The 15740-nt window shown below is 35.2% G+C and overlaps 2 protein-coding genes across 2 annotated transcripts; one reads left to right on the forward strand and one right to left on the reverse strand.

The window, feature by feature from the left end:
• Positions 1-225: 225 nt before the first annotated feature.
• On the reverse strand, positions 226-810 carry LOC122601038 (ankyrin repeat-containing protein ITN1-like). Its single transcript, XM_043773815.1, has one exon. It carries the CDS (start codon positions 808-810, stop codon positions 226-228), a length of 585 nt encoding a protein of 194 aa, XP_043629750.1.
• Positions 811-10871: 10061 nt separating this feature from the next.
• On the forward strand, positions 10872-14969 carry LOC122599003 (NADP-dependent glyceraldehyde-3-phosphate dehydrogenase). The gene is made up of 9 exons (XM_043771451.1): positions 10872-11124; positions 12295-12488; positions 12679-12807; positions 12949-13068; positions 13160-13296; positions 13542-13697; positions 13843-14221; positions 14375-14491; positions 14583-14969. Exons 1-9 carry the CDS (start codon positions 10980-10982, stop codon positions 14694-14696), a joined length of 1491 nt encoding a protein of 496 aa, XP_043627386.1. The 5' UTR covers positions 10872-10979; the 3' UTR covers positions 14697-14969.
• Positions 14970-15740: the final 771 nt, after the last annotated feature.

Genomic DNA, 15740 nt, shown 5'->3' on the forward strand with positions numbered 1-15740 from the left:
AAACATAATACCCAAAAGTGGTATTGATAATTAACACATGATAATGTTTGTTTTTATTGTGTAAAAAAAAAGCAACAAGTGATGAAGCATGGGTCTACGATTCCACGAAAATCACCCAACACATGCTTTTGTTAGTGTACATTTTCAATAACATAATCTTCAAATTATCACTATACAGATAAAATGGAAGACATCATATCTTTAGAAGATGACTACTAGCCAACTTCATTTACCAAAGAGTAACCGAATGTCATCCGGATTAAATCTTCTGAGAAAGCTTTTTCTATGCTTTCCAAATATGTGTACATGTGTGGATTGGAAAAGATCTATTATGAGGCGAAATTGTAAAGTAACAAAAATTGCAATCGGGATAAAAGCTAACACACATATTGGAGCAAGCATCCATGGATTTTTATCACAAAAGACAATGAACAAGGTGGCGCTGAAGGCTACCATCATGGTTGTAGTGGAGAGCAATAATGAGAAAGGTCCAATAAGCAATCGCCTTGGCAATCTGACTAGAAAGTCTTGCTCAGCGAAACGTGCTGTCAGGATAGACAGGAACACTAACAATGCGGTACTAGATGCAAATAGTGAAATAGCATCAGATACCGCAAATATAGTGAATGTCATTTCTTTTCTGAACAAAGGGATGCCTGTTTCTTGACTACTTCCACCAGGTGCAGTAATTGCGGCTGCAAATACGATTGTCATAATCAGGGCAACAGTGATGCTGCAAGATTCCGTGGTGGTTTTCATCCACTTTTCTCCCTCTTTCACTAAATTCTCATGTTCCCTTGTGAACACCATATCTGGTGTCTCTTTAATTAAATATGTTTTCTTGAGTAATGTATGTGGGAAAAACAAGCTTCTTCACTTCCTACAGAATGATCTAATATCTTTAGGCTACTAGAAATTAACCAAAATAATAGTGATCACTTGGTTATGATCAATAAATTATTTATATATTATATACCTCACGCCATTGATTTAAGCTCTCGTTGTAGTTGTAATGTTGCACCTGCTCTATGATGGAGTTCACATGAAGGTGCCAATCTTCTAGCCAGGTGCAACATATTGTTCTTAAAAGAATCTAAAATCGTTCGATAAAGATTCTTACGCTCCCCAATGTCATGAATAGGGTTGTAAATCTTCTCGGAACGGTGTATTACTGCTTCGCGGAAATAGCATTAATCAGGAAGCTGACCCCTATTGCGACACCAGGGTTAACGCGAGGGTGATCAAAACTCCCTAAAGAAAACGTTAAGAAATTGCTTTTGCAATAATCATCAGTGGCTTTTAACAAGTATCCAATGGTGTCAAGATGCATATATTCATAAGCTTTGTGCAATGGTTCTTCGTCTTTATTGTCTTTAGTTTGCAAGAAGTGTATGTTTTTCTTAACTAAGAGATCCACAGCATGTGTGTTGCCAACAATAGCAGCAACGTGAAGAGCTGTGCTTCCATTGGAACTCGTCATTCTAAGTACTTCATCGTCTTTTAGATATGAAAATAAGTTTTTCAATAGATCATTATGGCATAGTCCAACCTGTTGCCCAGGTATGATTATCGAATTGAAGAATATGATTTATATAAAGAATCACACTTTATTGATATATATACAATCACGGTATGTTACAATCAGTGTAACGATTTTCGGTTACAAAGTTGGATGATAAAACCGAATGATAACTACTTCTATTTATACTAGCTGTTTTAGGCGGTTATTCCCTAACCAACACGTTGCTTTGCGAATGGGTATGTCTTCTTGAAGAGTCATGTCTCTTTGTTGTGTGAGGCCTAAAACTGTCGCCCCTTTTCTTCTATAGACATGTCGTTTCCATTATACTCTTTTACACTTTGTATCCCTCAAGTCTTAAACGAATTACAAATTCCAGCATTCTCCCCCTTAATTGTATAAGACTTGCTCTTCTAATCTTCAGACCTATCTTCGCATCACGCCTAGTCTTTGCTTGATCCAAGTCTTATCAACTTGTAGTAGTATCTTTGTCTTTAAAAAATTTTTGATGACGTCATACCATCTTTTGTTCCTCACGAACTTTTCTTCACACAAATTTACGAGTCTGTTTCACACAAACTTGCTTCACTTGAGTCTGCTTCACACAAACTTGCTTTGTAGTTTCTCACCACATGGCATCACATCAATTGCTTTTTGATCAATCATTGACCTTGTTCATCACGAACCATCCTTCACGGTAAACTTGGTTTTTCACACAACCTCTAATTCTCTCACAGCATTTGATCCATCACGGATTGGAGTCGTATCACACGAGTTCCCATATAATTCAGTCACTGAATTAACAACACCCTTCACAGGTTATTTTCCGCATCACACGGTCGTTGTCTTGATCCATTCACTGAATCCTTGCTTGCACCCATCACAGGTTACTTTTCCGCATCACACAGCTTTGTCTTGATCGCGTCACACGATCAAGCCTTCAAACTTTCTAGTTTTCGTTAGTAAGGCACATTAGAAGTGCCGGTTCATCATCATCAGTCTCTATGGAGAGTCCTGCAAATCCCTTCTCTTTCTTGCTTGAACATTCATAAGCATAAATGCCCAAGTTTTCCACACTTGTAGCAATCTATTTGCGACTTATCAACATTCCTTCGCGGTTTTTTGTCGTTTCCTTTTGAATCTTCTGAGTTGTGTCCTTCGCCTTTATATTTCCCTCTGCCTCGTCCTCTCGACGTATCTTGTCCACGTTTTCCAAAGCGCCTTCCTTGATTCAAATTATTGTTGTGACGTGTCAACAATAACTTGTTTTGATTGTCGCTTTCTTTATTCTTCTTAAACTTTGTTCTTTCCTCGAAAGCCTTCAATCTTCCTATCGCATCATCTAGCGTCATTTCGTCAAGATCGCAGTGTTGCTCGATGGATGCAACGATTTGTATAAACCTATCTGGTACGGAATTTAAAAGTTTTCGTACTAGACTTGGTTAATCAAATGTTGAACCCAAATTCGCTGCCTTAATGACAATCCCATTTATCTTCACGGTAAATGCATCAATTGTCTCTTCCTCGTTCATTTGAAACATCTCAAACTCCGATTTGAGTGTTTGCAATCTTGCCTTTTGTACTCGATCTTCTCCAACATATTTTGTCTTAAGTGCATCCCACACTTCTTTTGCGGTCTTACAACTTGGAACTTGTAAAACTAGATCTTCTGACAACGCTTGAAATATATACGCCATCGCAGCCTTGTTTTTCTTCACATCGGTCCCAGTGCCTGGTTCTATAATTTCCCATATACCGTTTGGTTCTAAAATTGTTTTGAAACAAATAGCCCAAACGGGGTAATTCGTAGAATTTAAAACCGGATATTGAAAATGTGTCAATGATCCCCCAAATGCATTATCGTTGTTGTTACTGCTTGAATCGGACATAATTTTTAAGTTTTTCCTTTAAAACTTAAAATCTAATATGAATTCCCTTTAAAACAAATATGATTTTTAATGGACAAAGATCAAAATTTTTATTCTATTTTTCTCCCTAATCAATTGCAATAATATTAAAAAGAGAAAAATATACTTTAATAGATAAAACCTGAATTTCCTTTCTATCCCACGTGAACACCAAAAAAAGAAGTTAGACTTTTGTTCCTTTTTGCACCAATCACAATATCTATTCTTTTATCTCCTTCTTAACTGCTACTTCTGCAGTTTTATCGCCTCTGTTTCCGATTCAAACTCGATGAACAACAAATTTAGTCTTCGTCACTTGAATCCTGGGTTTGTTATGGTTCACACGATCTTTTTCTTTATAAAACCGTTCCCCTGTTCGTGGCTTCACACCGCAAACAACAACAAATCTTCCCTGTTTCTCGTTGTACTTCTAAATCGAATCACTCGATCTTTTGGTTTATGAAGATCAACTCACTCGATCCTCTATTGCAATTTCTAGGTGGTTACAAACAAACAGCCTCTTCAAATGATTTTCTTCACAAAAATCACCGACTCTGTTTTGGTTCTTCTCGAACAAAAAATTTCAATTACTCGTTGATCCTGTTGATCCAATCTGCAACGATTCTTCAAGCCTGAATCTTAACCTTTGCTCTGATACCACTATTGCCCAGGTATGATTATCGAATTGAAGAATATGATTTATATAAAGAATCACACTTTATTGATATATATACAATCACGGTATGTTACAATCACTGTAACGATTTTCGGTTACAAAGTTGGATGATAAAACCGAATGATAACTACTTCTATTTATACTAGTTGTTTTAGGCGGTTATTCCCTAACCAATACGTTGCTTTGCGAATGGGTATGTCTTCTTGAAGAGTCATGTCTCTTTGTTGTGTGAGGCCTAAAACTGCCGCCCCTTTTCTTCTACAGACATGTCGTTTCCTTTATTCTCTTTTACACTTTATATCCCTCACGTCTTAAACGAATTACAAATTCCAACACAACCGCTATGTGAAGGACTGTGCTACCATCACTACTGATTGACTCTTTGGCTAGATAATTGTGCCATTTTAGTACGGACTCTACTTCAAACCAATTGCCTTTGATACTAGCATCTCGCAAACTCTTCTTTTGTTTGATAATGTTTTCATCTTCTGTTCCATTTTCTGTCACCTCAACTCGTGTTGTGGTTTCTGTGGAAACATTGTCTTTGTCTTTTCCTGCTTCTGCCATTTATTTACTCAGTTTTTGCTTCTGAATATGTAGAACCTAAATCTGCATATAAATTTCACTCATTGATTTTAGAGTAAATTATACAATGAAATATACCCTAAATTACAAATTTAATATAAATTTTGAAGTTCTACTCGGATCATGCCTAAGCTTGCACTTTTTCCACTCAGACCATACCCATGTGTATGACTAGTATACTTTTTAAGAGTTGCTATTTTTTATAGTAAATTACACGGATGATACCTATGGGTATTGTATGAGTGGAAAGTGCAAGTTTGGGTGTGGTCCGAGTGAAATTTCATAAAGTTTGTATTAAAAGAGTAATCTGAGGTCAGATACCATATGTGTAATATACTCTTAGATTTTGCAGCAGGGTAAAGTTTCTATATATGAACCTTTTTGAATTGCAATAAATCTTGAAACAGGAAACATACATAGTTGAGGGATGATGGTTGCATCATAGAAGGATTTCAGTTTGTCCCAAACATCTTTGGCGAAAGGAAGATCGACTACAGCCCCAAGTACATTCTTGCTAACAGAACCAAGAATCCACCCTTTGAGAAGGTTGTCGTATTGGTCCTTAATCTCCCTGCTAGAAACTGTTGGACATGGAAATGCCGCATCCACAATGCCTCCCATATTATGACTCTTCATGAGACATAACATCATGTGTCTTCCAAAGACGGTAGTTTTGATCACTAGAAAGCTTCACGGAAACAAAGTTAGAAACATTAGCATTGGTTGCATATAAGTACTCAAGGTATTCCAATCTTGCTGATGTGTCATGAGGGTTTGATGAACTGGCCATTTGAATATAGTGAGACGATATTATTTTTGATATATAGATGAACAATGTTTTTGCGCGTGTAAGATAGACGTCCTTCTAAGTTTATATAGGCAGTTAATGAAATTATGAAATACTCGTACAATATAGCTTATAAGTTAAGTATGCAAATTGGAACTATCCATAAATTGATGAAGTTGCTAACCAATAACCACTTCATTGAAGACATATATAATAGGACGTGACCACCGAGATGAGTTGTAAATTGACTCAATGACGACGAGGTTGATAAAAACAATAGGTATACATCAATCACAAAGGCAGCAAAACAAATTAACCAGTTTAAAAAAAACACCCGTTTTATGTTTATAGTTGTTTTAAGTTTGGCATATTCGAGCTTGACATAATAGTCCGCATCAGCAGTATATTTCTTGTGTTTATTTAAGTTATTTTATGTTTCCCCATTTAACTTTTTTAATGCTTATTGGGCTTCGTTGCGATGGGCTTATCAAGATACTCAACCCAAGCAATATTAAGCTCAAAAAAGAATTGTTGTTTCGTACTAAAATTATTAGTGGGCTGATAATGGTTCGTTGGTTGCCTAGTCACTTTTGAATCACAAATTTGACACTTTTGGTACCACCTCTTCGGTTTACATGCGTTGCTTAACTGACGAGCGTTCGACGTAATTGCTGGGTCCGCCCTCAATCCGAGCCACTAGGAATTTTTTTATTTTTAAATTTAATAAATGATAAGATAATAATAAAAAAAATTATAAAATGTTGAGAAAATGATGAGGTATTGTTTGTTTAAGTATGTGTCAATTTGCACGTCAGTTAAAAAAAAGTTGACGCTGCAAAACTGACGAAGAGTGATCTTAGGTGAATCTGAATTAATGTTTAATTCATAGTTTAGAAACTAAATTAAGAATAAAAAAAAAAAAAAAAAACTTTAACATGTTTTATGGATAAGGATCAAGAATTCAAGATTCAATAGGCCGGAGACTTCATATCCCAAGTGTAACCAAAACCTTGCATCAATCGCACATGTGCACCTCCTCTCTCGACAAATGGATTCGTTATACGTTCTTCCTTTCCACAACTCTATGACCTAAAACACGTTATTGACAAATTCAAGGTGAGACTAGCTAGTAGGTGTGTGGTACACTCCTTGCTATGTGCTTTAAAAACTTTAGAAAAGAAGAGCAAAGGAAACATATTTTCAGACAGTTTGAGCGTTACTTTGTGACCATGGACTAGATGACGAATGGGCCCAAAGGGTTGTGGTCCAGACCAATGAGTGAAAATGAAGACATTCATTTCCGGCCCCTCACTTCAATCACCTACACCAACTACTGCCAAAACTTGTGGTTCTCTATCCAACCCACCAGCCCATACTTCTATCAAGAATAACATCCACAATAAATATTACTCTCTCCAAAAATATATAATAACAAAGAAGTAATTAGTTGAAAAGTGATAGAAGTAATAAGAAATATAATAATATAATAAAGTGTATATACGTGTACAAGTAGTTTTGGTTCAAGAACAATACGTAGATAGTTGAGATGTTCTTTATGCAGGAAAATCAATTCTTTAACTTAAATTATCTTGATAACCGACAACCCAATAAATAAGTAAGTAAACAAAATAGATGTAACTGGAGCATCTTTATATCTATGTAAATATGTAACCATTTAAAATCATATACACGAGAAACAAGACTATCATAACTCACCCGTAGATCAATTTAATATCCATCGTTGAAGACATAGGTCAAGGGATCAATTATCATCCCATACAAAGGTTATATGTCTTTTTTTTTTATCATTTAAATGGAATCTTGAAACAGTCTCTTTACCTGACAAAAACTTATATAAGAAGTTATCTTGATTGGAATGTCACAAGTAAGCTATAGCCTCTAGTAGCTCCTCTCCTAATTAGAAGCTATTATTCGGCATAATAATAAGATGTTGAGTCAAATATTCGTTGATAATACTTGGCCGTTGGTGAGAAGTCATCAGCGAGACATCGGCGAGTCCAATCACTATGTGCCAACAATGCATTCTTATCCAATTTGTTATTCAAAGCGGGGAAAATTCAAATTGTAAGAAGACAAGAGTCACATGATGGTTGTTTCAACTCTCAAAAGAGAAGGGTTTCTCTCTCATACCCGATTTGGTAAAGAAGACAAAGGGCACCTATCTCAAGTACTTCAAGCTAATGAGATCTCGACAACCACCGCATCCCATCACTATCAAAGTAAGGTTGTGTTGCCATAATTTCTTCTCGATCTATATAAAGCAACACAACCGCACCAAACACTTTGTGTTTGTCCCGAAGTGTGTGTCACTTATATTTCTTTCTTGTAATTGTTAAAGTTTCTAGTTAGTCTAAACTTAACAATTGTATGTTCATTTATTCTCTTGTAAGTCAAGTTGTAATATCGACCATGTATTTAGTGTTTAATCAATAATACATATGATTAGATTTGCATATATATATATATATATATATATATATATATCTTTGTATTTGAATTCTACTTTTGTACTTGTTCTTTACTTTCCTATCTAGATAATTAATATAAGTAAAACAAATCGTGAACTGTCATAAGATACAATAGAAAACGTATTAAAGGGAGGTTAAGCAAATAAAGACAACATTTTGATAAGTTAATATACTCAAGTAGCCAATTGATTATAATTTGACAGTGTGTAGTTAAATTGCAATTGTAAACCTACGCATATTAGCAAGCCTTGAATATTCCAAAAAAATAACAAAGTTTCAAAATTAAGATCGACCGACTGTAGTCGATCTGTGAGGGATGTTAAAGTCTACTTTAAACAACCCAATATAAGACTACAAAACATTTCGTCCAATTAAGGAAATCGGCTTTAACTAACTCATTGGTTTGTTTATACTTCACATATGCGTGGGTGCGATTTTTCTATTTAGTTTTTCCAGCAACATGCCTATCATTATTGTTTTCGCCTTAGTTTCAGGACCAAAGAATGAAGCTAAGACTCATAACTAGATCTTTAGATGCTAACCAACACCAGATGATTCAGTGGCAAAAAGTCTATTTCGTTAAGAGGTTTCTGATTCAAGTCCTACCATACACAAATTTGGGATGCCCATACATATTTAATTTCCCTTTATGGTGAGGTCTGGGTGAGTTTTCATCTCTAATCTCTGGATGAAATGTTGGGGAACTTTGCAAATAACAAACAGATAACTGGATATAAATAATTTTTGAAGACACGTGATCGCTTTTAGATTAAATCAATTTTGCGTTTCACCGAAACTATTCAATCGCATACAATCAAAGATTAAGAATTTACTGAGAGAAAAGAACCAGAAGAAGAAGAGGAGAGGATGGTCAGAATTGTGTTACGGGATGTATATATGAATATTTTGACCTATAAACTCGCTAAACCGCAGTTACTTACAAGGGTTTTCGAATTGCCACTTTTGGTCCCTCAAGTTTCGAATTACCACTTTTCTTCAACCCCAGCCAGGGGCTCTACCCTTTGGACCCTGCTAGGGGCTGCCGCCTTATGGACCCGCTTCAGGGATGCTGCCCCCTGACCCCCGTACCTTAAGGGATTCGCCCCTAAGGACATAATAAATTCAAATAGGCGTGCACTCCGCAACTTCAATCCTATATGATGTATTATTATGAATTACTGATCAAACAAGTTAATCTAATTACACTAAAATATCCAACATGGTAAATGTTTCTTATTAAGAGATTTAAATTGAAGATTTATGTTGCGACTGCAAGGGGACTCTCTAGTGGACCGATTAAAACAACGTATTTTAGCCTCGGTTCATTCGCAAATAATTCATACCTTTCGGAAAGAAAATTTTAGGGTGCTAAAATATTAACGGTATAGATTTTATGGAGTGACAAATTGTATAATCATTAAGGACGAAGCTAATGAACAGTGTCATATCTTAGTTTTTGAAGACACGTGACACTATTCTATTAGTTTACCTACACTTCGCGTTACTATTTGGATTTTGTCATATCTTATTTCTTTCGAGTTTTTTTTTCTTTTGGTTTTTCTTGATTTTTGGACAACTTTTTTGCTTTTGTGTTTTCTTCTATTGATTCATCTTATACCCCACATCACTATTTGGATTTTACTATATCGGATCTCATTTGGGGTTTTTTCTTTTGGTTTCGGATTTTGTCATACCGGTTCTCGTTCAGGTTTTTTTTTCTTCCACTCTTTCTTGGTTTCTTGAACAATATTTTTTTGATTTTGTATTCTCTTTTATTGGTTCATCCATCACTATTTGAATTTTGTCGTATCAGATCCCGTTTGAGATTTTTTCTTTCCAGTTTTTACTTTTAACCTCCGGTGTTTTTTGGGAAATTCTCTCAAAATTGTTGAAGTTCCAAAGTTGGTGTTCATTTTTAAACTTCGATGAGTTAGACAAGGTCGGTTTATTATAGTACTATATTCGATCGCGATAATATATTTGGACCATATATATTGTCTGGTTTTATGAAATTTTTATTCGGGATAAGACAATTAAATTTAGTGTCAAGAACAAAGAATTTATCCATGGAAATTCATAAATTTACTTGTGAGAATAGAACTATATGTATAGAGACATTTTTGGTCATAAAAAGTTACACTTTTTAGGCGATAAGGTGTACATAAATCGTCGCACATTTTGACAAACCATAAATATTGGTTATACCGTTTCACAAAGAGTTGTCTTCAACTTTTTTTAATTTAACGATTCTAAGATATTTTTTGAAAGGTGTGGATCATTTGCTCGCAACAGGGGATCTATTTTACGTTGTCTTAACCGGGTCCGTGCTAGAGAGCCCTCTCACCTTCGATACCTAGTAGGAGGAGAAACCCTCAACTAAACTGCCCAAAGGCACGACATTTAATTGGGGTAAAACTCTGCCCCTTTACAGGACTCAAACCTGCTTCACTGGAAGACTTTATTTGTGAAATACCTTTGAAATGTCATTCCCATATCTCGAACTCGAGACTTTCAACATGAAAAACTGGTGTTCAACCATTAAACACAAAAAAGCGTGAATATACATTTAGTAAAGCTAGTGTAACTATATAAATGCAAATTTATTAGTTTGAGGGTAAATAAACAAATTAAAGTCTTTTTAGTTCATGCCATTAACAGCATGAGTTATCTGCTGTCTCTCCTCACATATAGAGGACTGAGTTTTTTATTCTAACATGTATAAAATACAAGGGCTAAATTTTTTATACTTTTAACAGCATTTAAGATTTTCCATTTTTAGTTTTTACTTTTTACATAAAAAACTTTTAGCTACATTTGCTATTATTATTCAACACTTGGAATACATGCTACCAAGTGTGGCTCACCTTCCTCCAATATTTATACAAACCTCAAGAAATTAAACCATCACCATTCATTCATTGATTGATTCATTGGGTCTCTCTCACCCACACAAATTAAACACATATTTGAGGAGATAAGGTGTAGAGAAACTCAACAAATTAAAAACATATCAATAATGGCAGGAAGTGGTGTTTTTGAAGATATTATCGAAGGAGAAGTGTTCAAATACTATACAGATGGTGAATGGAAGAAATCTTCTTCTGGCAAATCTGTTGCCATTATCAATCCCACTACTAGAACCACTCAATACAAGGTTCAAGGTACCATTATATATACTTTATCAAACTATGTATTTGTCAAACTAGATATATGTACTTCTATTCTTTTTTGACCATATTAAGCCCACTTCATACTATCAAAGTCTAGCTAGTTTGATGATCTTAACTAGTCAATGAATCGAAATTCACAATTTCATATAATGTTGGTTATGAATTACCGGGCATGCACTTGAATTTTGAAATCCGATCATCTTAATTTAGTAAAAATGATGCCAAGGCAACAGGATCAAAAGAGTTAAAAGTATCTTACTGATGCATATATATATATATATTCCACGCATATAATTTTGAATGCTCTTTTCTATAATAAAATACTCACTCCGTCCCACTAAATGTGACATATTTTGAATATTCCAAGCCAATTTTTATAAACTTTGACCTTAAATATTTTGTTTTGTGTTATATAATATTTGATGAAATTATAATAATAAAATATACATTTAAAACTCAAACAATTCATATAACTCGGTTATTTTAAGTATAATTTGGTTATTTTAAGTATATTTATTTTAAGCATAATGAAATCATTTAAAATATATTTCAGTAGGTATACTTATTTTAAGTATAATCACAAGCTAAAATTTACTAAACATGTAATAGAATTTTGTTTACAATATACATGAAATAGAATTAAAATAGACTATAAAGTCAATTTAATTGTAAGCAAACATGACACTTTGTTAGTTGCAGAGGTATATACTGATTCTCTTATCCGAAGTTTTTATTCTGTTTGTACGTTATGCATTCTAAATTGTACTATACCTTTATCTTCGGTACCCCTGGGGCCTGGGACCATTTAATAATTGCATTTCAGACAGTTTTCACAAACATCCCATGCAATTTTAAAGATAAGAGTCCATTAACACATTGATTGTACCGAAATAGCCCATCAAGATTTTCTTTTTTTGGATGGCAGCCCATTAAGACAAGTGTAAGGTATACTTTCAATAAAATTTTGGGAAATAATAATGCTACTAAAATGTTGAAGTGAATAAGAAATTATATGTATGAGTTCAAATAGCTAAAAGGTTGAAATAAACAATTGTTTTAGAAATTTATTTTTAATAGGACATAACTTAAGTTCTACCAGAAACACATGTTAATCTAAATTTTTCAGAAAAAACAGCTAAATAAATCTCTCCAATTTATTAGCATGTACACAAGAAGAGGTGAACAAGGTGATGGAATCAGCAAAAATCGCTCAAAAGCATTGGGCAAAAACACCACTTTGGAAGCGAGCCGAGCTTCTTCACAAGGCCGCCGCTATTCTGAAAGAGCATAAGGCTCCCATTGCCCAGTGCCTGGTTAACGAGATTGCAAAACCCGCAAAGGATTCTGTCACTGAGGTAGCACATTGTAAAATCACTTAAAAAAACATATTACTCAGTAATGTATAATGAAAAATGAAATAAAAAATATTACTTTTCATATATGAAATGCAACTAATTTGGACCAAGAAATGGTCACTTTTTGAGAAAAAAACATATAATGATTTTATATAACTTCTTGTACTAAAAGTTGTACATTGTTATATAGGTCGTTCGATCAGGGGATCTCATATCGTATTGTGCTGAGGAAGGGGTTAGGATTCTAGGAGAAGGCAAGTTCTTGGTTTCTGATAGTTTTCCCGGCAATGAGAGGACTAAATACTGCCTCACTTCAAAGGTACATATTTAACATCTCTTACAGAAAGTTTTCATATCGATCGCAGGAAACTCACTAGTCCTCAAGCCCCAACTTGGAACAGGACTAAACAAAAAAGGGAAATTGGTTTCGGATTTTGATCAGTTTTTTTAACAATCACAGATTCCACTTGGAGTTGTCTTGGCCATACCTCCCTTCAACTACCCAGTCAACCTCGCCGTCTCCAAAATTGGTCCAGCACTTATTGCAGGAAACTCACTAGTCCTCAAGCCCCCAACTCAGGTGATTTAGGAGTCAAATGTCATGACTCTTTTTTTTAAAAGTAGTTTTTGTTTTGTTTTCTGAAGGCTTTTTTTTGGAATCTGCTTTTCAGGGTGCAGTGGCTTGCCTCCATATGGTCCACTGCTTTCACTTGGCAGGCTTTCCTAAAGGCCTAATCAGTTGTATTACTGGAAAAGGATCAGAGATTGGCGATTTTCTAACGATGCATCCCGGAGTTAATTGTATCAGGTACTTGTATTCGATTAGTGCATAAGATAATAAAAACTAGTTTTTAGCCGTACGCCACCAAGTATGGTTTAAGGTATTGTACATGTTTGGTGGTGTACAGCTAAAAAGTAGTGGTGTACGGATCATTACTCTAATACAAAACATAGATGGAAGTCAGGGTATGCGCATTTATACCATTTCATTTTGTGAATCTTATGTGGGATGTGCAACTACAATTCTTGATTTATTTGCGTATTCCTTTCCAGCTTCACAGGTGGTGACACTGGAATCGCGATCTCCAAAAAAGCTGGAATGGTGCCACTTCAGATGGAGCTCGGAGGAAAAGACGCTTGTATAGTGCTTGAAGATGCTGATCTTGATTTAGTAGCAGCAAATATCATCAAAGGAGGATTTTCTTACAGGTAACTCTTGCTAGAATCATTAAATACTGCAGAGACTATAGATAGATTCCGACAATGAATAGCAAGCAACGGATGATTTTCATTTTAATCGTTTGTTGCATTTATAATATAAAATGAAATGATGGAAGCCCATGGACATGTATAGTGGTCAGAGATGCACTGCTATTAAGGTTGTGCTGGTGATGGAATCAGTTGCAGATGCACTAGTCGAGAAAGTAAACGCTAAAGTGGCGAAACTAAAGGTGGGCCCACCCGAGGAAGATTGTGATATCACCCCTGTTGTATCGGAGTCATCAGCTAATTTCATTGAAGGGTTGGCTAAGGATGCACAGACAAAAGGGGCAACCTTTTGCCAAGAATATAAGAGGGAGGGCAACCTCATTTGGCCATTGCTGCTTGATAATGTTCGACCTGACATGAGAATCGCATGGGAGGAACCCTTTGGGCCCATTGTGCCCGTTATTAGGATCAACTCCATCGAAGAAGGGATCCATCATTGCAATGCCAGCAATTTCGGCCTTCAGGTATACACCTAAAGTTTGTAAAGTCTTTTTTTTGGATGATCATGCGTGTGTTACTCGTTCGCGAGCAGACTAATCCCAGTGGCAGACTTGCTTTGCGAGCCCAGAGTCAGAGCAGGTTAGCCTAACTTGTGCGTAACTTTTAACAATGAACAGGGATGTGTCTTTACCAAGGACATCAACAAAGCTATTTTGATCAGTGACGCGATGGAGACAGGCACAGTCCAGATTAATTCGGCATCTGCTCGTGGCCCTGATCACTTCCCATTTCAGGTAATCTCTCACAAAACTTATATCAATGTTTTGACTTAACAAATTGAATTTATGATTACTGATACTAATCTTGGATACTATAAATCGACAGGGTCTTAAGGACAGCGGGATAGGATCTCAAGGAATCACAAACAGTATTAATATGATGACGAAAGTTAAGAGCACAGTGATCAACTTACCAAGCGCAAGCTACGCTATGGGGTAGTAACATATGCAAATGTTTGAAAAAAAAAAATAAGTAAAAGGACTACTTGTATTGAGGCTTCTTTAACTTGGTGTTAAACATATGATTAAAATAATGTTTAGTACTAATAAAAATGATGAACGATACGGTTTGCTGTACTGTCCCATTAGATCAACTTAATGGTCCTTTAAGGCGACGTATCTTGTTTTCTGTCATGTTCTTGATGACAAAGAACAGAAACGCCAATGGTTTGGTTTCGACATTTGGGATAACCAAATATGTCTGCAGTTTGAATAGGCGAGTAATGGAATTATTGGTCTTGATTAGATGATCAAAAATCACGGTTTGGATTACCCACCCGTAGAAAGTAGACTTATTACCTTTTGTTAACCTAGACAATTTGGTAAAGCTAGTCACTGGTATTACTTTTAGAACATTCATCCGAAACGCAATTCACCAAACTTTTGTCCTAAAACACCATGTTTATGTTTTAGATGCTGAAACAAAGGTCTCTAACACGGTTAGAGATCTAAGGAAACGTAGCTATATGGGTAAGCAGGTGTTGCTTTCCATACTCATGTCAATTGAGAAGGCGAGTCTGTCCAGATATACACCTCTTACCCCGTTATTACGTGACCGTTTCCTAAAATTTTCTTGGTCATCTCCAAAACCACTTTCATGATGGTCTAGTGATTGATATATATCTTAACATTTTTACAATAAGTTTCAAGTTCAATCTTGCTAGGTTCAAGGTTTGGGAAAGGTTTGGAAATAGTCATTGGATGTTTCAATTAACCAAATACATGTTAGTAAAATAAAAGATTTCATTTTTTTCGGATAATCTAAATTGGGAAAACTTCATCTGCTGGCGCGTAATTATGCAATGGTTAATGGTTATAATTACATTATCAATATTATTTAAGATTTAATTAAGAAACACTTTGTTTTACAGCAAAATTGGTAAGTTACTTCGAATTTTAAAAATGGTGGATTGGTGGTTATAACAATGATCAATAAACACTTTGTTTTACAGCATAATTGATAAGTTTATTTCGAATTTTTAAA

The sequence above is a fragment of the Erigeron canadensis genome, chromosome 5, assembly GCF_010389155.1.
Source record: "Erigeron canadensis isolate Cc75 chromosome 5, C_canadensis_v1, whole genome shotgun sequence".
Lineage (NCBI taxonomy): Eukaryota > Viridiplantae > Streptophyta > Magnoliopsida > Asterales > Asteraceae > Erigeron > Erigeron canadensis.